At 42.8% G+C, this 21914-nt stretch overlaps 1 protein-coding gene across 1 annotated transcript; it reads right to left on the reverse strand.

Annotated features, from left to right (window-relative positions):
• Window positions 1–12351: 12351 nt before the first annotated feature.
• GGCT (gamma-glutamylcyclotransferase) lies at window positions 12352–21697 on the reverse strand. The gene is made up of 4 exons (XM_038740904.1): window positions 21460–21697; window positions 17770–17915; window positions 15002–15137; window positions 12352–12580 (listed from the first exon to the last, which is right to left on the reverse strand). Exons 1-4 carry the CDS (start codon window positions 21664–21666, stop codon window positions 12452–12454), a joined length of 618 nt encoding a protein of 205 aa, XP_038596832.1. The 5' UTR covers window positions 21667–21697; the 3' UTR covers window positions 12352–12451.
• Window positions 21698–21914: the final 217 nt, after the last annotated feature.

Consider the following 21914-nt stretch of genomic DNA (forward strand, 5'->3'; position numbering starts at 1 on the left):
CTCCCATCTCAAAAATATTTAACAGTTACATATTTTTGTCCGCATCAGCAAAAACTCTTTTAAAGCACCGCGTCTGCATCCTCTCTCCGTCTTATCCACTCTACTCCTATTACACCCCAGCTCACCTCTTCATTGCACTCAAGCTAACGTACTCACTGTGCCTTGTCTCCTCTCTCCCACCACCAGCCTTTTGGTTCATTCTCTTTCCCCAGCCTGGGCCTCGCTCCCACTTCAAATTTGTCAGGCCAGCATTCTCCCGATCCTCAAAGCCCTTCTGAAATCTTACTCCCTCTAGGAAGCCTTGACTAATTTATTTCTCTTTTCCCCAGGTTATATCCCCAGGCTAACATTTCAGGACCAACTAGGCACAATCACTCACAACACTGCTGTGCCTATCAGCTTAATAATAATAATACTGGTATTTGTTAAATGCTTACTATGTGCCAGGCACTGTACTAAGCACTGGAGTGGATACAGGCAAATCGAGTTGGACACATTCCCTGTCCTGCACAGGGCTCAAAGTCTTCAACCCCATTTTACAGATGAGGTAACTGAGGCACAGACACATGAACTGGCTTGCCCAAGGCCTCAGAGCAGACAAGTGATAGAGCCAAGATTAGAACCCACGACCTTCTGACTCTTGGGACTGTGCTCTATCCACTATGTTATGCTGCTCCTCACACGACTGCATCAATCAACGGTATTTACTGAATGCTTACTGTGGGCAGAGCACTACACTAAGTGCTTTTTTATGAAATTTGTTAAGCGCTTACTATGTGCCAGGCACTGTACTAAGTGCTGGGGTAGATACAAGATAATGAGGTTGGACACAGTCACTGTCTCACATGGCACAGTCTTAATCCCCATTTTACAGATGAGGTAAGAGGCACAGAGAAGGTAAATGACTTACCCAAGATCACACAGCAGACAAGTGGCATAGCTGGGATTATAAATTTAGTTCCTTCTGATTTCTAGGCCCAAGTTCTATACACTAGGCATGCTTCTTGGGAGAGTACAATACAACAGAGTTGACAGACACGCTCGCTGCTCACGAGGAATTTACAGATGAGGGGTAGGGGGGAGGCAGACATTAAAATAATTACAGATAGGGGAAATGGCAGAGTATAAGGATAAGAAATGGTAGAGTGTTGTAGCCGGGATGGGCTATACACACATATGGACTGTACACATATAAACACAAACACCTGGATTCTGTCAACACTGTTGATGATGTAACGATATAGGAATGAAGGAAATAAGGACACAAATATAAATAATAATATTTACGGTATTTGTTAAGCACTTACTATGTGCCAAGCACTGTTCTAAATGCGGGGGTGGATACAAGGTAATCACAGGTTGGACACAGTACCTGTCCCACATAGGGCTCAAAGTCTTAATCCCCACTTTACAGGTAAGGTCACTGAGGCTCAGGGAAGTTAAGGTCACACAGCAGACAAGTCGCAGAATGGGATTAGAACCAATGACCTTCTGACTCTCAGGCCTGTGCTCTATCAGGCAAGGAGTCATGTATTTCCATTTTAGTTGTTTTCTGACAGTGGCTCTACATCTGAATTTGTTTCAAGTGAAGCCCAGAGGATTCTAAATTCAGGCACATCTTCCAAAAGATAACTAGGAGAGTGAATACTTTTCTACTCCAGGTGACAATCTTTATCATTATTTGGTATCACACCATGAATGACAGCTACCTAAAAATAAATACTGTTACCTGAACTAATAGCTTCAGTATCAGCAGTTATTCTTCTCCATTACATCATGAGAAATTGCTGAAAGTTAAAATACAATCCTGAAAATCATATAAGCAGCACCAGCCCTGACCTAGGATAATTTCAGTGGAAATTTTCTCCAGATTGCCAACACAACAATCAAAATGAAGCAAAGGAAGCTCTTGGCTTTCAGAAATCTTGGGCATTTGAGGATTAGTTCAACAGGGTTACTCTCAATCAATAAGCAGCATTTTTTGCTCTGTGCAGAGCACTGTACTAAGCACTTGAAAGAATACAATAGTGTTACTAGCCATGAACCCTGCCCTCAGGGAGCCCAGGAGTATCATCAGTATTATAAGATGAGAAATGAGGACCTTCTTGCTCCTCTAATGAAAAATGGCTTGTCCCCTTACAAAACATGACACCTTTATCCAGCTGTGCAGATATATCCAAACCAAAAAAAAAAGGCAATAAAGCTTATGATTGTTGGATTCTGATTCCAGAAAATTCAGTAATGAGATTTTTAAAGGATATCCAAGCTGTCTGATAGTCCCATTTATAGTTACAAATTGTAACTCTGTAAGTAGATAAAAACCATGCAAAAACAAAGATAGGATCCCATGGAACATTCAACTGACAGTCCAGGCATTTATAACAGGACTGTTTATTCTGGATAATTGGGAAGCAGCGTAGCTCAGTGGAAAGAGTGCAGGCTTGGATGTCAGAGGTCATAGGTTCGAATCCCAGCTCCGCCACTTGTCAGCTGTGTGACCTTGGGCAAGCCATTTAACTTTTGTGCCTCAGTTACCTCATCTGTAAAATGGGGATTAAGACTGTGAGCCCCACGTGGGACAACTTGATCACCTTGTATCCCCCCGAATGCTTAGAACAGTGCTAAGCACATAGTAAGCGCTTAACAAATACCACCATTATTAGATAAGCAGCGTGGCTCTGTGGAAAGAATGGTTTTGGAGCCAGAGGTCAGGGGTTCAAATCCCATCTCTGCCAATTGTCAGCTGTGTGACTTTGGGCAAGTCACTTAACTTCTCTGTGCCTCAGTTACCTCATCTGTAAAATGGGGATAAAGATTGTGAGCCCACGTGGGACAACCTGATCGCCTTGTATCCCCCCAGTGCTTAGAACAGTGCTTTGCACATAGTAAGCACTTAACAAATACCATCATCATTATTATTATAACTGAATTTTGAGAGAGAGAGAGAGAGAGAGAGAGAGAGAGAGAGAGAGAGGGAGAGAGATAGTTTCATATTTTATAAAAATTCTTATTGGCCCATAGCTTAATTTCCTCATAGGGACCTGAACCTGTTCTAACTTGCACAACATCCTTTACTTATGTACCTTTGTTACCTTGGTTTTCTCAGGATCACTAGGTTTTAGGCAGCTCATTCAGAGGATCTCACAACACACCAGGCTCTGAAGCAGTAACCTACTAAAGTGTGCCCAAAAAGCCTGAAAGGGTTCTTTGAGTGTCTTAAAAGTGCTTGATTTACTGGCAGGGAATAACATGATATTCACACTGGGAAAGACTGGCTCATTGTAAACAAGGTTGGCTAAATCTTTGGGGGTCTGTAAGATCACTTAATAGTCATCAATCCGCCTTCCCCGACTCCTGATTTACTGAATTCAAGGTCAGGTGAGACAGGGAAGGTAAGAGTGGTAGTTAAAGAAAGGAAGGCATGAAGAGAAAGAAGTACTTGGCCTTTCCTGAAAACCAGGTTTTGTCCAGGTGTTGGTGTTTGGCACTTGGAGATGTAATACCAGCTCAAATAGGAACTCACGCCAAAGAAGATCTGTTTAGACAAACTCTTTGGCATATTAACTGAAATACCAAGTTATCAGACCATTCTCCTCCTTCCACGTGAGTCAAGATGGAACAGTTGCCATTGGTAAGTGTGATGAGCCAAAGAGTTGTTTAGCTGTAGACAAGTCCAGACCTCTGTGGTAGTATAAGAAGATGGATTTCACATGACACACACTGAACTTGCAAGGCAGAGAAAAGAAAAGCTCACTCCTGAAATCCATGGGAAACACCTAGAGGCTTTGCGAGATAAAAATTCTGGGCAGGAAAGACTTTTCATTCTCTTACCAGCCAAGTCTTGGCTAAATTCCTGATTTAGGAGTGCCTTGCACAGAAGAAATTTGTGAATTACCTCCTAGGAATATCATCTGGGTTTTGGGTTGTAGTAGATCATTTTCCTTTTAAAACCAGACAAATGTTTTATCATCTGTTAAAAAAACCCTCAATTTTAAAAATTAATACATAATTTTTACACCCATATTTTGGACATTTCTAAATCCCTATGACACTATTTCTAATCATACACATTTACTGCATTACAGTTGTCACAGAGAAAGGAGGTAAAGTGAAGGGTTCAAAGAGGAGCAGGGCTTCTGGGAATAGACTGCTAGCTGTAGGTCCCTTATTCTGCCTTCCCTAGCTCATTACAAGTAGTTGTTCAGTTTTCCTCTCCAGTTGAGAGTCAGTTGTTCAGTTTTCCTCTCCAGTTGAGAGTCTAACTTTTAGAAAGAAGTGACAAAAAACACCAGTGGAGATGAAGCTTTTGCCACAGGCAGTAGCCAACTGAACCAAAGGGCCTCCTTCCTACCAGAATACTGGGTAATAGAAGCCTAGAGTTAAACAGAAGGCCTCCAGTTCCTCTCCAAACCATTCACACTGTGTCAGTGAAAAGTATGACAGCGAGAAGCTTTTGATTTGCCTGTGCACCCAAGAGCATAGATGACTAGCCATGGGGTGACGGGGGCAATATCACATATGGCTTTTTGAGTTAGACTCCCTGATTCCCTCATCACAGGTCTCTGACGACAAGTCCTGTGAGTTTCCAATCTGGGCCAAGTTGATCCAAAATTGTGGCTCTCTGGCCTATTAGCTCTTTGAAGTCTATCCCCACCAGCCTCCATGTCCCCTTTAGCCCACACACTTCACAATGAATTGCCAGTACTTCTAAGAGTCCATTTATAAAACACTGGGGGCTTATAGGCCCCCAGGTAAAGGCCCAGAATTTTCCTGCCACCACAGTTCGGCAGGGGAAGGCGGAAAGAGAGTAAAGTGATCGAATATGCAGGAAAGAGGGGTGGAGGGAAGAGAGGAGAGAGATGTAAGTGGTGATTATCAAATGATAAGGGGAAAGAAGAGAAAGGAGGGGCCAAGAAGGCAAATCGGCCAGGGGGAGAGTCCCGAAAGCAAGTGCCCTAAACTTTCCATAGAAATCTCAAACTGTTCTAGATTTAAATATGAAGCCGAAGGATACCAGGAGTTCTGCTTCTAACTGCCCCTTCTTTCTCCTCTTTACCAGTAACAATGCTGGCTTTTTGGTGCACTAAATCCTGATCCTCTTACTCTTTCTATCCTGTATGTGGTATGTATGGGAATACTATTCAAGGCGTTTCTTCCCTTCCAAACTGGTGTCTTTAACAACAGCTCAGCCTCCAAGGCAGAGTAAATCTCTAAAATGCTATTCTGAGAGCTAATCTGCCCCATAAATCCAGAAAAGTATACCGGAAAACATAACCAAGAGTATTCTGCATGTCCTAGTAAATACAGTATGGTCCTGGGAGCCAGCTCTGCCACTTGTCTTCTGTGTGATTGTGGGCAAGTCACTTAACTTCTCTGTGCCTCAGTTTCCTCATCTTTGAAATGGAGACTGCGACTGAGCCCCATGTGGAACATGGACTCTGTGTCCAACCTGAATACTTTGCATCTACCCCAGTGCTTGCAACAATGCCTGGCATAGAGTAAGTGCTTAATGAACACTATATATGTTTATATATGTATATATATATATATATATGTACACATACACATAAACAGACCACCACTTTCCCCATCTTCAAAGTCCTGTTAAAATCAAATCTCCTCCAGAAAACCTTCCCTAACTTCACATCATCCCACCCTCTTCTCCATCCCTTCTGTGCCATCTATGTCCTTGGGTCCATACCACTTTAATATTCATCCACCCAGACCACTTATTTACATAACATTATACTCTTGCGTTCCCTCTCTGTAATTGATTTATATGTCTGTGTCCCCCACTATATTATAAGATCCTGGAGGTCAGGGACCTAGTCTACCAACTCTACATTTCTCTTTAAAGTCTCAGTAGCGTGCTCTGGACGCAAAAAGCACTCAATAAATACTACTGATTGATTGGAGACCTATAAAACATGAGCAAGAAAGACTGCAGGGTACCAATCATGATCCACTTGGAAAGCCTAATTAGCTCATGCTTAAACCCACAATGCTCAACAGGTGTGGAAGGCAGAGAAACCCCGAGAGCTTTTTCAAAGTGACAGCTAAAGTTACATCTGAGAGAATGCAGACCCCAGCTCCCAATGTGAAATTCCTCATTTCTCCCACATCGCAGTAAGCACGATTTGAATGCCTAGCTCTCTTTTGATCCAAGGACATGGGCTCCTGTTCCAGGCCCTGCCCATTTCACCTCCCATTCCTCCCCATCATCAACAGTTAACAACTGCTGTGCACCAGGAGTGTGCAGGACACCGCAACTGTAGGAGCTTGGGAACACACATTCACCCAACACAATATAAGTCCAACGGCCAGCCCTGGCAGAGCACAAGGAAAATTTCCTTGGCCATATTGGGTAGAACAGAGAGTTTAGAGAGGCAGTGGGAGGTGCCCGGGTCTTGCAGTGAGTAAGATGCGGGGGAGGAGGAAGACTAGGTGGCTGGACTCCAGGCTCCCAAACCCCCAGTGGCCTTGGAGAAGCAGCGTGGCTCAGTGGAAAGAGCACGGGCTTTGGAGTCAGAGTTCATGGGTTCAAATCCCAACTCTGCCAATTGTCAGCTGTGTTACTTTAGGCAAGCCACTTAACTTCTCTGTGCCTCAGTTACCTCATCCGTAAAATGGGAGTTAAGACTGTGAGCCCCACGTGGGACAATCTGATCACCTTGTAACCTCCCCAGCGCTTAGAACAGTGCTTTGCACATAGTAAGCACTTAATAAATGCCATCATTATTATTATTCTCCACCCGGCTCTTCGATGATTCTGATAATGGTATTTGTTAAGCGCTTACGATGTCATTCATTCACTCAATCGCGTATTGACCGCTTACTGTGTGTAGAGCACTGTACTAAGCGCTTGGGAAGTACAAGTCGGCAACATGTTCTAAGCGTTGGGACAGACACAAGGTAATCAAGTTGCCCCACGTGGGGCTCACAGTCTTAATCCCCTTTTGCAGATGAGGGAACTGAGGCCCACCGAAGTTAAGCGACTTGCCCCAAGTCCCACAGCTGACAAATGGCAGAGTCGGAATTGGAAGCCACGACCTCTGACTCCCAAGCCCGGGCTCTTTTCGCTAAGACACGCTGCTTTGGCTCCCTGCCTTGGTACAGGGCAGGGTGGCAGGGAGGCTGGCAGGAGCGACTCTCCCTGCAGCACTACGACCCTGCCCTCTCAACTAGGAGCTGCCCGGGGGGGTGGGAGGGCAGGCAACTTTGTTCTCTGCCCCCGTTGGACACCTGGTTGCCCTCCCCGTGCCCCTGCGACCCTCCCACTCTACCGGCCCGAGCGGTGGGCCTAGCACAGCTGGGCACGGGTTACCCAGCCCCTCTCCTCCCCTGGCAGGGGACTTACTTGTCAGCCGGTTGGCAGAAGTTTCGGCGGCGGGCAGAGGCAGGGGTGGAGCTGGGGCCGCCGTCCCTCCCCGGAACGGGAACTGGTAGGGCAGCGCAGGCCGCAGCCCCCGCCCCTTCTCAGCTGCCGGGAAACAAAGCATTGGGGGGTCCGGGAGGGAGAGGCCCGGGGCTGGGGGCGCCAGGAATTGGGCTGCGGGGAGGCCATGCAGTCATTCGTATTGATTGAGCGCTTACTGTGTGCACAGCACTGCACTAAGCACTTGGAAAGTACAACTCGGCAACACACAGACATAGGCATCAACAGCATCACTATGCATGGAATTATACATTCATGCATTCGTGCTTATTGAGCGTTTACAGTGTGCAGAGCAGTGTACTAAGCGCTTGGAAAGTACAACTCAGCAACAGACAATCCCTACCCAACAACGGGCTCACAGTCTAGAAGGGGGGAGACAGACAACAAAACAGACCAATAGGCATCAACAGCATCACTATGAATGGAATTATACATTCATGCATTCGTGCTTATTGAGCGTTTACTGTGTGCAGAGCGCTGTACTAAGCGCTTGGAAAGTACAGCTCAGCAACAGACAATCCCTACCCAACAACGGGCTCACAGTTTAGAAGGGGGGAGACGGACAACAAAACAGACCAATAGGCATCAACAGCATCACTATGCATGGAATCATACATTCATTCATTCGTGCTTATTGAGCGTTTACAGTGTGCACAGCAGTGTACTAAGCGTTTGGAAAGTACAACTCAGCAACAGACAATCCCTACCCAGCAACGGTCACAGTCTAGAAGGGAGGAGACAGACAACAAAACAGACCAAGTAAATAGGCATCAACAGCCTCACTATGAATGGAATTATACATTCATTCATTCGTACTTATTGAGCGTTTACTGTGTGCAGAGCGCTGTACTAAGCGCTTGGAAAGTACAACTCAGCAACACACAATCCCTACCCAGCAACGGGCTCACAGTCTAGAAGGGGGAGACAGACAACAAAACAGACCAATAGGCATCAACAGCATCACTATGAATGGAATTATACATTCATTCATTCATACTTATTGAGCGTTTACTGTGTGCAGAGCACTGTACTAAGCGCTTGGAAAGTACAGCTCAGCAACAGACAATCCCTACCCAACAACGGGCTCACAGTCTAGAAGGGGGGAGACAGACAACAAAACAGAACAAGTAACAGAACTAGAAAAGGGGAGACAGACAACAAAACAGAACAAGTAAATAGGCATGAATAGCATCAATACAAATATAATTATACATTCATTCATTCAATCATATTTATTGAGCACTTACTGTGTGCACAGCATTGTACTAAGCGCTTGGAAAGTACAATTCAGCAACAAATAGACAATCATTGTTTCATTCGTATTTATTGAGCACTTACTGTGTGTAGAGCACTGTACTAAGCGCTTGGAAAGTACAATTCACCAACAAAGAGACAATCCCTGTCCAACATCGGGCTCACAGTCTAGAAGGGGGGAGACAGACAACAAAACAAAAGTAAACAGGCATCATTAGCATCAATATAAATAGAACAATAGATTCAGTCATTCAATCATATTTATTGAGCGCTTAGTGTGGCAGAGCACTTTACTAAGCACTTGGAAAGTACAATTCAGCAACAGAGACAAACCCTACCCAACGATGGGCTCACAGTCTAGAATGGGGGAGAAAGACAATAAAACAAAAGTAAACAGGCATCAATAGCATCAATATAAATACAATTAAAGATATATACACATCGCTAATAAAATAGAATCGTAAATATGTACATAAATACAAGATCCGGACCTGGAAACAGGGAGGAAGTGGCGGCTCATGGTCCACGTGGTTACACCACATGGCTAAACACCGTCGAGAAAAACGAACAGAAGGAAAGCATTGACTTCACTCTTGAAACCAACCCTTCCTCTGAAACAGTGAGGTTACAGTGAGGTAAGGGCTGTCTGGGGAGTCGGTAGAGTGAGCGACTCTAGTTAAAACCCATTTTTACAATCTTTTCGATTATACTTTCTAATTTTTTCTCTTTCTGGCATTCTCCCCCTCCTCCCCCACCCAGGGCATTGCACGTTAAAATACCAATCATTACAGGGCTGTTTGTAAAGCACTGCTGGCTTTCTCAAGTAGGAGTTACATAAAGTATTTGAAAAGGGAAATTAAAAAGTTGGAGGAAATCTAGAGGTTATTTTGAGGATGTGACAAATAAGAGGACATCATATTCACTTGGACAAATGCATTCCCTAACTCTTGACTTCAGTAACTATAAAATTATATTGCAACAAACTGAAATAAGGGCTTCTATTTGACACCCTATTAAGTGACCATTCATCAGATGTCAACATCAAATAAAATCTCCCTATCTACGGGACTAGATGGAGGCAGAGAAGCAGCGTGGCTCAGTGGAAAGAGCACAGGCTTTGGAGTCAGAGTTCATGGGTTCAAATCCCGGCTCTGCCAATTGTCAGCTGTGTGACTTTGGGCAAGTCACTTAACTTCTCTGTGCCTCAGTTACCTCATCTGTAAAATGGGGATTAAAACTGTGACCCCCTCGTGGGACAACCTGATCAACTTGTAACCTCCCCAGTGCTTAGAACAGTGCTTTGCACATAGTAAGCGCTTAACAAATACCATAATTATTATTAAATACAATGCACATATTTTACTACTGCTAATTAAACTAAGGCACTCTCTAAACACTTAGGAACCTCTGTTTGTACTTGAACTTTTGTCATCTTTTAAGGGTACTTGTTCATTACTAAGTGCTAGGCCCTTTACCAAGTGCTGGGGCAGCTATGAAATGCTGGACACAGTCCAGGCCTCAAATAGGCTCACAGTTTTAATCCCCATTTTACAAGTGAGGTAACAGGCCCAGAAAAGTTAAGTGACTTGCCCATGGAAACACAGCAGACATGCAAGGGGGGCTGGAATTAGAATCCAGGTCCTTTGACTCACAGGCCCACGTTCTTTCCAGTAGGCTACACTGCTTAAATGACAGCAAATTCGTATTTCATACTTTTTAAAATAGTATCCTTTGGGCTAGACAAAACCTTAATATTGAGTTCCATTTTATTTTAGGATTAAGTGTAAAATGCAGGCCTAAATTGGAAAACCATAACCAGATGGGGTAATAAAGGGTAGATCTGGCAAAAGGTTTAAGAGTGTGGTGTTTGTGATAAAAAAGGTAGCAAGAACCTTCATGGTTTCTACTTCACCTAACTCTCAAGCTTCTTTTAGATGCCAGACCTCTGAGGCATGAAACTAAATTTCACTGTCACCATTTTGAACATCACAAAATAATTTTAGCTGATCAAGTTTCTGTTTTATGAAAGCTTTTGTTTTTCGCTGCCATCAAAAGTAGCAGTTCATACAAAATGCTAGTACTTGATCGGCTGCCAGTTTCTTACTAAATATGAATTTCGCCTCCATTTGCAAATGCCAGTACAATTTTTTTCCTCCATCTACAATTTAAGCTTTTCCTACTTTAAGATTTCTAGTTTCGGCAAAACCTGAAATTGGACTGAATGAGTATGATTGTGGTTAAGAATGGTCATCAGTGAATCATCTGCAAAAAAGCCACAAATGGGATTCAGAGAAGCTTCTTCCCTTACTTTCCTTTTACTTTCATTTTAATACCAAAATCTTAAGTATCCTTGCACTAGATTGGAAAATAAAACATATTAAATTGGGACTATATTTCTTTTCCTGGGAACACCACCACACCTATCACATTTGACAACTTGGTTAGTATTTTTAGATACAACTGTTTCTGTGGCTTCCTCAATTGATTTTGGATTTTAAAAAAAGATAAAGCAAAGCAATATTTCTGAGTACTGCTACTAAGCATTTAAAGGTATCTTGGAGATTCACAGTGCTGAAAGCAAAGGGGTTTTAGTTTTCAGTCAGCCAACTGTATTTATTGACCGATTACTGTGTGCAGAGCACTGTACTAAGCACTTGGGAGAGTACAATACAACAAAAGACAGACATTCCCTGCCCACAACAAGCTTACAATCTAGAGGGGGAGGCAGACATTAATATATATAAATTTCAGATGTGTACATAATTGTTTATGGAGGAGATAGCCCAGGAGAGACAGAACTGTGCTTGATATGGGGACATCATATATTTTTCAGAGTGGGTTTAAATCCAGAGATGGATCGCAGGACTTAGTACATTCAATCTCATATGAAAGGAGGGCAATTGCATTGACTCTCACCCTTTAATTCACCATGAAATGCCACTTTCTCTAGCCAGCTTGTAGATGGGCATGGTAGGAATGCCTCAACAACCCTAGGTTGGGTTTAAGTTTCTTGTCAGTTGAGTGTGGGTTTCCCCCACTAGATCGTAAATTCTTTGAGGGCAGGGATCAAGTCTATTCACTTTATTGCATTCCTCTAAGAACTTCTTAGTATGTTGCTACACACACTAGGTGCCCAGTGAATACTATAGATTGACTGCCCCAGGGCTGGAGTTGCTTGGCAACTGCTTTTGGGGGTACTATAGCTCCCACCCTGGAGGTGGCAACAGCCTGGACCCAGTAGTTCACACTGTTCTGAGGCCAAAACAGGTTCCATGTCCCCAGTACCTCTGGGCAGAAGTTCCTGTAGCTGCTCTGCCTCCTTCTTCACCACTTTATAATAATAATGATGGTATTTGTTAAGTGCTTACCATGTGCCAAGCACTGTTCATTTGAAGATGAAGAAGCTCAAGAGGCCACTACCAACTTCAAAAGGCAACCTCCTGCTACCAGAAAGATAACGTTTCTTAAAAATGTCTCGAAAAGGAGATTTTTTTCAACTTTCTTTGGAAAATAACTCTAGATTCTCACTAGCCTTAATCTCTGACCTAAATTTCCAGAATGGGGACACAAGAGCAAATTCGCTGGCAATCTCTGTCACCAGGAAACTTGCCAATATTTTAAATGAAGTCATACTGCCCAAGTAAAATGCTGGTGATCCAAAGTTAGACATGTTCATTTTTCTTTATAATAAATAGAAAAGTACAGAAGTTAAAATTAATTAGGAGGTAAATATTTTACATAATGTTCTGAGAATTTTTCTCTCTACTGCATAACCTCTTCTATTTCTTGAAGAATTTTCACAGCTCCTTTGTAGTGGTTGGTTTCAATGGCTTCTAACTTCTTTTGATATTCAGATGGTAAGCCATTCTGTTTTGCTCCCATGCAGATAACCTAGAAATACATTTTTCAATCATTTTTACCTCGATTGAGCATAAAATAAATTACATACCAAGTGCCAACTTTTAAACTACCTTTCCATAAGCTCTAGAAATTTACACAGAGAATTAAATATACTTATAGTTCAAACTTGTATGCAGAGTTGTGGGTGTATCTAGCACTGTGTGGATTGCTGTTTCTAAGTGTTCTGATTGGTTTGAAGATGGTTCCAACGGGGAAATTGTTGGGGGGGGGGGGAGGGGGGGACGGCGGTAATACTAATAATAATGATGGTTTTTGTTAAGTGCTTAATAAATACCATTATTATTAATAAGCCACGCAACTTTCTTCCATTGTAGCCCCCTCACGCCCCTGCCACAGGCCTGCCTTCCAGGTGATATAATGCAGCAAAAATGAGCCTGAGTAGGTCCTGACCACTGATCAACTTCCCCTTTCCTCCTGTTAGCCACCACTACCACCCCTACCCCATTTGGGGTTCCTCCAGGATCAGGACAGGCCAAATCCCAAAAGGGGAATGGAAACTGTCAATAACTTTTCCTTTCCAAGCCACCTACGCACTACTAAGCCACGAGACTCTCAGCCCCACACACATCCACACACTCATTCAGACTGACACATTTACCCACAGAAATATCCTCGGCCCAGAGTGAACTGGAACAGAGGTAGTGACAGGTGACGGTTGCTGCTGCCACAGCCACTACCACTTACCTGGAGTTGTGGAAAAATAGGCAATCCACCTCAGAGTGCAATGGCAGCAGTGGCAAGGACAAAGTGAAACTGCAGGTGCAGCATTTCATTCATTCAATTGTATTTATTGAGCGCTTACTGTGTGCAGAGCACTGAACTAAGCACTTGGGAAGTAAAAGTTGGCGACATATAGAGACGGTCCCTACCCAACAATGGGCTCACAGTCTAGAAGGGGGAGACAGACAATATAACAAAACATGTGGACAGGTGTCGAGTCATCAGTTCACTCTGGGCCGAGGATATTTGTGGGTAAATGTGTCAGTCCAAATGAGTGTGTGGATGTGTGTGGGGCTGAGAGTCTTGTGGCTTGGTAGTTGGTAGGTGGCTTGGAAAGGAAAAGTTATTGACAGTTTCCATTCCCCTTTTGGGATTTGGCTTGTCCTGATCATGGAGGAACCCCAAATGGGGTAGGGGCGGTAGTGGTGGCTAACAGCAGCACTGAACTGTTGGTAAGCCAGTTTCTTGCAGACTTTTCTAGACTGTAAGTTTGTTGTGGGGGAGGGAATGTGTCTACCAACTCTGTTATATTGCTGTCTCCCAAGGGCTTAGTACAGTGCTCTGCACCCAGTGAGCGCTCAAATATGATTGACTGATTGGTCCCAATAGGATCTTGGCCTAGAAATTTCTGCCAGAAAACAGCAAAGGCAGTTATATGGGCCTGCCACTGCTGCTTTTGCCCTGAAGATGACAATTCTGAGGGTAAGCCCTTCCATCTCTGTGAGTCCACATTCCTGAAGGGACTATGTTTGTGGGGTGGAAGTCCATCTCCTCCTGGCATCTTGCCCTATAACCTCTAAAATACTCCTCTTTGCTTTTCTCATAAAGTATAGAACTTTCTTCTAGAATTGACTTATAAACTTAAAAGAATATTTCCAAATTTTAAAAAATACGTTGGAAGCTCTGATTGTAATTATGTATCAAAATACTCTTCTATTATCTTTATAAACTAGTAGTGGCTAAATTTCCCTCTGTTTTCCTAAGTGGATGGAAAACAGGGAAATGTGTTAACAATTGACATTATTCAATTACATTGCCTCCTTCAAGTTAGGGCAGTCCCAAACATCTGGAGCCTTCTCAGTAGTCAATGGTCACATCTGCACAAGGCAAGAATTGCTTAATGTCCTTTTTTTTAAATAGTATTTGCTAAGTGATTACTAAACCCGTTGTGGGAAGGGATTGTCTCGCTTTATTGCTGTATTGCTTAGTACAGTGCTCTGCACACAGTAAGCACTCAATAAATACGATAGAATGAATGAATGAATATGCTAGGCACTGTACTAAGGGCTAGAGTAGATACAAGATAGTCAGGTTGTCCCACATAGGGCTCACAGTCTTAATCCCTATTTTACAAATGAATTAACAGAGACACAGTGACTTGCCCAAGGTCCCACAGCAGTCAAGTGGCAGAGCCATGATTAGAACCTAGGTCTTTCTGACTCCCAAGGCTATGCTCTATCAACTAGGCCATGTTGCTTCTTAGTTGAAAAGTACTACTGTTGAAATAAGTTACTTCAGGAAAAAGAAGAAAATGTTCTATATTTTAAAAGAAAGAAAATTATTTTCTTCCACAATTACAACACAAAAAACACATTCTGATTTAAATGACATCTTTAGCCTTCTTAATTCAGATTCTAAATTTAGTGTACAGAGCCTAACAAAGATGCTTACTTTTTTGTACTGCGGTGAAATAACATCAGAAACATAATCATTCATCTGGTAACTTCGACAGGTGAGAACTTCTCCTTCTTGGGTATGAACACTAACTTCTATTGGAACATACATTCCACTTCCAACCCCTTCTTGCCTGTAATAACAGTAATAATAATAATTATTATGGTATTTGTTAAGCGCTATGTGCCAAGCACTGTTTTTTTTGTGCCTTCTGACATGGGTGACAGGCACTTTTCTTAGTAAATCAACATGTTCAGAACACTTGCAGTTCACCAATTTCTGCAAGATATATTGGCCAGGCCATGGTACAGAATCACCAGAATAGAGTAAAAATAAAAGTTACAGTCTAACGACACCACGGTATATTCATCTACAGGAGCATTTTTATGTCACTGTAAATTAGAGCGTGAAGTAAAGAGGACCTCATAAAAGGAAATATGCCACTTTAACCAGGAAAATTTGGACATTAACATTTTGAGGGCTCCTGAGAATACATTTCCCCTTATCAAAACAGAATATATCTATATTTATCAAATGTCAAAATGTATATGTGCAGCTATTTCAGTATACCCTACAATCTCATAAAAGTAAATATACCATTTTAACCGGGAAAATTTGGACACCAAATAATTGAGCACTCCTGAGAATACCTTTCTCCTTATCAAAACGGATATTATATCTATATTTACCTAACGTTGAACAACACTGCATACACAGCTGTTTCAAGGTACGCACTCTAACTCTACATTCTTTGAGCTCTTTGACTCTGTTGGTTGGAAGTAGGCAGAAGCTGGGGCTGGCGAAAATGGCCACCCAGCTTCAGCGTGGATTAGTGGAATGAGTACAGGCTTGGGAGTCAGAGGTCATGGGTTCTAATCCCAGCTCCACCACTTATACGCTGTGTGACTTTGGGCAAGTCACTTAACTTCTCTGTGCCTCAGTTCCCTCATCTGTAAAATGGGGATTAAGACTGTGAGCCCCACATGGGACAACCTGATGACCTTGTATCTACCCCAGCGCTTAGAACAGTGCTTGGCACATAGTACGAATTTAAATACCATAATTATCATCTCGCATCCTTCTGGTAACAGCAGACCAAGGTTCCCCTACCATGGGAAATAGTAAGTCCTGTATCTCCCCATCCCTACCCCCCTTATTTTAAATGGTATTTGTTAAGTGCTTACTATGTTCCAGGCACTGTACTAAATGCTGGTGTAGATTAAAGGATAATCAGGTGGGGCACAGTCCTTTTCCCACATGGGACTCACAGTCTTAATCCCCATTTTACAGATGAGGTAACAGGCACAGAAAAGTGAAGTGACTTGCCCAAGGTCACACAGCAGGCATGTTTCAGAGCCTGAATTAGAACCCAGGTCCTCTGACTCCTAGGCCTGTGCTCTGTCCATTAGGCCACACTGTTTCCCCACTTTGGCAGTGGGGGGCATTTCACTCCGGCTTTGGGGACCACAGTTACCCCATCTCATTTTCACTCAAGCCAGAGTGTACCTTGCTCCTATTCCAAGTCGTGGGCTGTGAGAGGCCACATTAACCCCTCCCCCACCTCCAGCAATGGCCCTATATGTGGACTCAGGTTAGGTTTCTCTGTCTCACCTGTCTCTCTCTCTCTCCCCCAGCCCCTTCTTCCCTATTTCACTTCTACCTCCTTTCTCAGTCTTCTCTCAAGTTTATCTCTAGCTGCAATCTCTTTGGCCCTTTTTGACTCTGTGGGTGTCTTTGGCCTTCTGCCTCCTAGAAAGCTCCACCCCATTAGATTTGGATCATATAAAACTGTAACTAAAAAATTAAAGACTTATAGCTTTGGGTTTCTTAGGACACTAGCAAAATAATAATAATAATAATAATGGCATTTGTTAAGCGCTTACTATGTGCAGAGCACTGTTCTAAGCGCTGGGGGGGATACAAGGTGATCAAGTTGTTCCACGTGGGGCTCACAGTCTTAATCCCCATTTTACAGATGAGGTAACTGAGACTCAGAGAAGTTAAGTGACTTGCCCAAGGTCACACAGCAGACGTGTGGCGGAGTCAGGATTCAAACCCATGACCTCTGACTCCAAAGCCCGTGCTCTTTCCACTGAGCCACGCTGCTTCTCTAAAGGAGTGATATTAACCCTCACCTACTAATGCCCCAAGTGCTCTATTTCAATGTGTTGGAGTCTCTGCATCCAAATACTATTCTTCCAGAAATGAATGGGGATCAGGATTAATAAATCTAGATATACTTGTTAACATTTTTCTCACAAGGTCTTTGTGAGAAATAACTATTAGCAAAATGAAAATATTCAAAGCTATATCACTAAAAATAATGTAACATTTTGAGCTCATTTTCAATTAGTTGCTTTAGTAGTAATAATGGAATTTGTTTCAAGCTATTGTGTGAACAGTACTAAGTGCTGGTAAAGAATACACAGGTGAGAATTAGAATTTAAAGGTCAAGTCTTACTAAAAACTAAGTGAAGGGAAATAGTCTTGTATTGAGTTTGACAACCATAACTTTAAAAGAAAATCATGCTTAGAAAAAAAATACTCACAGTATACTACAAATCACTTTTAAAAATGAACTACAGTAGTATTAAAACTAGTTAGGTCCAGAATTCTTCCCTATTCCAAATCCCCTTCCCCCTACCCCCCACCCCCCAAAAAAACCCAAACCACCCACAAATCCTTACACCCAAAGTCTCTTTTGTGTTTGGCCAGTTTTCTATAAGGAACTGGCTTTACTTAAATAATAATTAGAAGTCACTTACTTATCCAGAGAACATAAATTGTTAGTGCTCATTTTCCATACTACTCCCCACACTTCATCTCCAGGACTCTCAGTAATGGTAGCTATGCCTCCATGCCAAGAAGCACTTATTCTCCCTTGGTGATTGCCAAAATCAAGTTTAAAACCCTGCAAAACAAATACAATTATAAAAGGGCTCCTCTAAAGGCCAGAAGTGAAATTTGAGGAGGCTGTTGAAGGAGGAGGGAGATGGCGTAGTAAATAAGCACTTTATGGGACAAAAAACATGGAGACTGGAGTGGGAGACTGAGACAAAATAGCCAGAGCATTATATTCAGCACTTGGGAGTTACAAATGTAAGTGGAATAATTCCTTGGCTAAAGGGATCAAACACAACAGAAGGAGATGAGGAGCAAGGCAAGGGCAAACTGACAGTGGCTCAAACCTTCAATGGGACACAGAATTTGATTGAAAGTACAATGGAAGTCTAACAATTCTGCAAGGGTCCTTTTAAAATAACTGATCGATAAATGGTGAAAGCATCCAGTTCTCTAAGAACATGTTCCAAAGTCAAACCCATACATCAACTGGTTTATCTGGAACCTAAATGTACTGAATCCAAATTGGCTCAGGCTAATACATATTCCCTAATTCCTTACAACATTCTTGCCAAAATATTTGAAGACACACTTTTTGGCAGAACTGGGCATCAATCAATCGTATTTATTATTACTAATAATAATAATTGTCATTATTATTATTTGTTCAGCACTTACTATGCACCAGGCACTGTACTAAACGCTGGGGTGGATCGAAGCAAATCAGGTTGGATACAGTCCTTGTTGCTCACAGGGCTCACAGTCTTCATCCCCATTTTACAGATGAGGTAACAGGCACAGAGAAGTGAAGTGGCTGCCCAAGGCCACAGAGCACACAACTGGCATAGCGGGATTAGAACCCATAACCTTCTGACTCCTAGGCCCGTGCTCTATCCACTACACCACTGCAGAGCACTGTGCTAAGCACTTAGAAGAGCTCAATATAAAAGACACATTTTTATAGTCATACTATCCCATTGCCCAGTGGAGAGTTCACTGTAGAGTCAGATGATCTGAATTTTTGGTCTTGGCTCCATCATCAACTGATCTCCCTATGATTCTAAGGCTGTTTTCCATTCTCCTCCACATCATGCCCCACATTTAGTTAACAATTATATAAAACCAAGCACATCTGTTAATCTTGTTTTATCTGGTTTAGAAATTAATTGCTAGGTTCTCTTTACAATTCCTTAGATCAGTACAATGCTTTGTGGAAAAAACTGCATGGGTAAATAATTAAAATCAAAGTCTGTTTTAAAAAAAGGAATATTTTCACAGTACTTGCAATAACAATCTATTCTCATTTAAAATGTGAATTTTAAATTGTCAGGCACCCTTCTCTTGTACTAATGTAACACTTTTTGAGTTGCCTAAAATGCATTATAACTATGAATCCAACCTTTGAGAAAGTGGAGTCAGTGAAATGTTAAACTGCTATAAGTAAATCAGTACTAGAACTGGAATGGGGCCAGGTTTATTGATTTTCCATGTTATGTTCAACCTAGCTGACTGTAAACAGAAAAGAGAGAGAGAGAAAGGAAGGAAGAAAGAAAGGAAGAAAGAAAGAGAAAAGCAATGAAAGAGAAAAGCAATGACCCCTTGGTTGTGTTTTGCAGGGTGGAGAAAGAAGAGAAAGAGAGAAAGAAAGAGAGAAAGAAGAAGGAAGAAGGAAGGAAGGAAGGAAGGAAGAAAAGAAAGGAAGGAAGAAAAGAAAGGAAGAAAGGAAGAGAGAAAGAGAGGGAAGAAGGAAAGAAAGGGAGAAAGGGAGAGAGAGAGAGAGAAAGAGAGAGAGAAAGAGAGAAAGAAAGAAAGAAAGAAAGAAACAAAGAAAGAAAGAAAGGCCATGAAAGAGAAAAGCAATGACCCCTTGGTTGTGTTTTCCAGGGTGGCTAATACAGTTAAAAGGCCCCAAGCCATACTATTTAGGATACACACTCAGTTTCTTAATGGTATAGGGTTACGTTCTTGATTATAAAAAAAAAAAATCAATGGTATTTATTGAGCACTTACAGTGCACAGAGTACAGTACTAAGTGATTGGGAGAGTAACATACAACCGGGTTGGTAGACGCCTTCCCTGTCCAAAGGGAGCTTGAAGTCTAGAGGACTGTAAAATTCTGCCTCAAGGAAAACTTGTGTTACAATAACCATGCCTTGACCGTTTCTAGACTGTGAGGCCACTGTTGGGTAGGGACCGTCTCCATATGTTGCCGACTTGTACCTCCCAGGCGCTTAGTACAGTGCTCTGCACACAGTAAGTGCTCAATAAATAGGATTGAATGAACAGGGGATATCTTTGTACATCACTTTCTTCCAACATGGCAGCACATGCTATTCAAATAGATGCATGTCAGAGGAACATTCCCTACTTGTTTTTTCAGTAGTATTTATTGAGCGCTTACTGTGTGCAGAGCACCGTACTAAGCGCTTGGGAAGTACAAGTCGGCAACATATAGAGACGGTCCCTATCCAATAACGGGCTCACAGTCTAGAAGGGGGAGACAGACAACAAAACAAAACACGCGGACGGGTGTCAAGTCGTCAGAACAAATAGAATTAAAGCTAGATGCACATCATTAACAAAATAAATAGAACAGTAAATTCTATTACTAGTAAATGGATGCCACGTGAAGTCAGCTCCTGCTGCCCCTGAGCCCCGCCTTTTCCATCCCTTCTGCCCAGTGGAATTCCCTCCGGAAATGGGATCAACTCAAAAGCCTGGGCAGACTTCAAGGATAACCACTGCGGAAAAGAAGTTTTTATCCTAAGCTTCCAATTTCTAGACTGTAAGCTTGTTGTGGGCCTGGGATGTGTCTATTGTTGTATTGAACTCTCCCAAGCGCTTAGTACAGCTGGAGAAGCAGCGTGGCTCAGTGGAAAGAGCACAGGGCTTGGGAGTCAAAGTCATGGGTTCTAATCCCTAACAGAGCTGTATCCAAAACACATAGTGAAAACAAACATTATGGAAGAAGTGAGGGCAAATTAATTTTTACGCTAGAAAATAACAATTGCTGTTGGACTTTGACCTTTAATCAACTGTCTGCCAGTTACCTTTAGTTATCTGGTTTTCTGCCAAACATTCTAGAAAAATGGCTACCTGTTAGTTTTGTCTGAGTTTATAAACCACGCTGAATTGGCCTGACTGATTTTTGGCTAAGGAAAATTTTAAGCTACTAAAAACAAAACTGAGGTCCTGTCTGCCATCCAGATGCAATTTAAAACACCCAGTGCCTAAAGGAAAAATGATAAGGTACAAATCTCTGAAAACATCTGGGATCCACAGAGGCAAAAGGCAACAAAAATTACTGTTATTCCTGAAAGACTCGACTGCTGTACACTCTGAGATTTTTTTAACCCAATCGTGGAGGTGAAGATCAGCCAAAAGTATTTAAAAAGAGCGGGTATTAAGGATCTTCTAGACTGTGAGCCCGTTGTTGGGTAGGGACAACAGCAATGATGGTATTTGTTAAGTGCAAAGGACTGTTCTCCGTCTCTATATGTTGCCGACTTGCACTTCGCAAGCGCTTAGTCCAGTGCTCTGCACACAGTAAGCACTCAATAAATACGACTGAATGAAAGCGAGGCGTGAGGGAGGGTCAGGTCCTGCACACTGACCTGCAGGTGGGCCACACAGTAAAAAGTAGCCGAGGGGTTTCCGAGTTGCAGCCTCTCTCTCAGTAGGTTGCTGCCATAAGCAAAGTACAGGAAGTTCTCCTTTTTCTCCTCCTCCTTTTTCCCTTGGAAGGGCTCCATCTGGCCCCACAACCGGCGGCTTCGGGCACAAGAGAGAGAGACGGTGTTAAAGCTAAAAGGGCGATGCATCCCACCCCTCACGACCCCTCCTCCCCTCCATGCCTGCCTCTTCCCCGGGCCCTAATTCCAAGGCCGGGCGCAAGGCCCTTGTTCACTTGACCTCAGCAGCAGCGACGCCGCCTGTGCACCCGTCAGCCGAGAGAGGGCGCCGCTGAGGCGCGGCCGGCGGGGAAAGCAACAACCTTCCTTATTGGCTCTCCACTCTGGACTGCTTTGTGTCGTTGGTCTTGATTGGCCGAGCTCCTTCCGCCCCTCCC

The sequence above is a fragment of the Tachyglossus aculeatus genome, chromosome 2 (assembly GCF_015852505.1).
Source record: "Tachyglossus aculeatus isolate mTacAcu1 chromosome 2, mTacAcu1.pri, whole genome shotgun sequence".
NCBI lineage: Eukaryota > Metazoa > Chordata > Mammalia > Monotremata > Tachyglossidae > Tachyglossus > Tachyglossus aculeatus.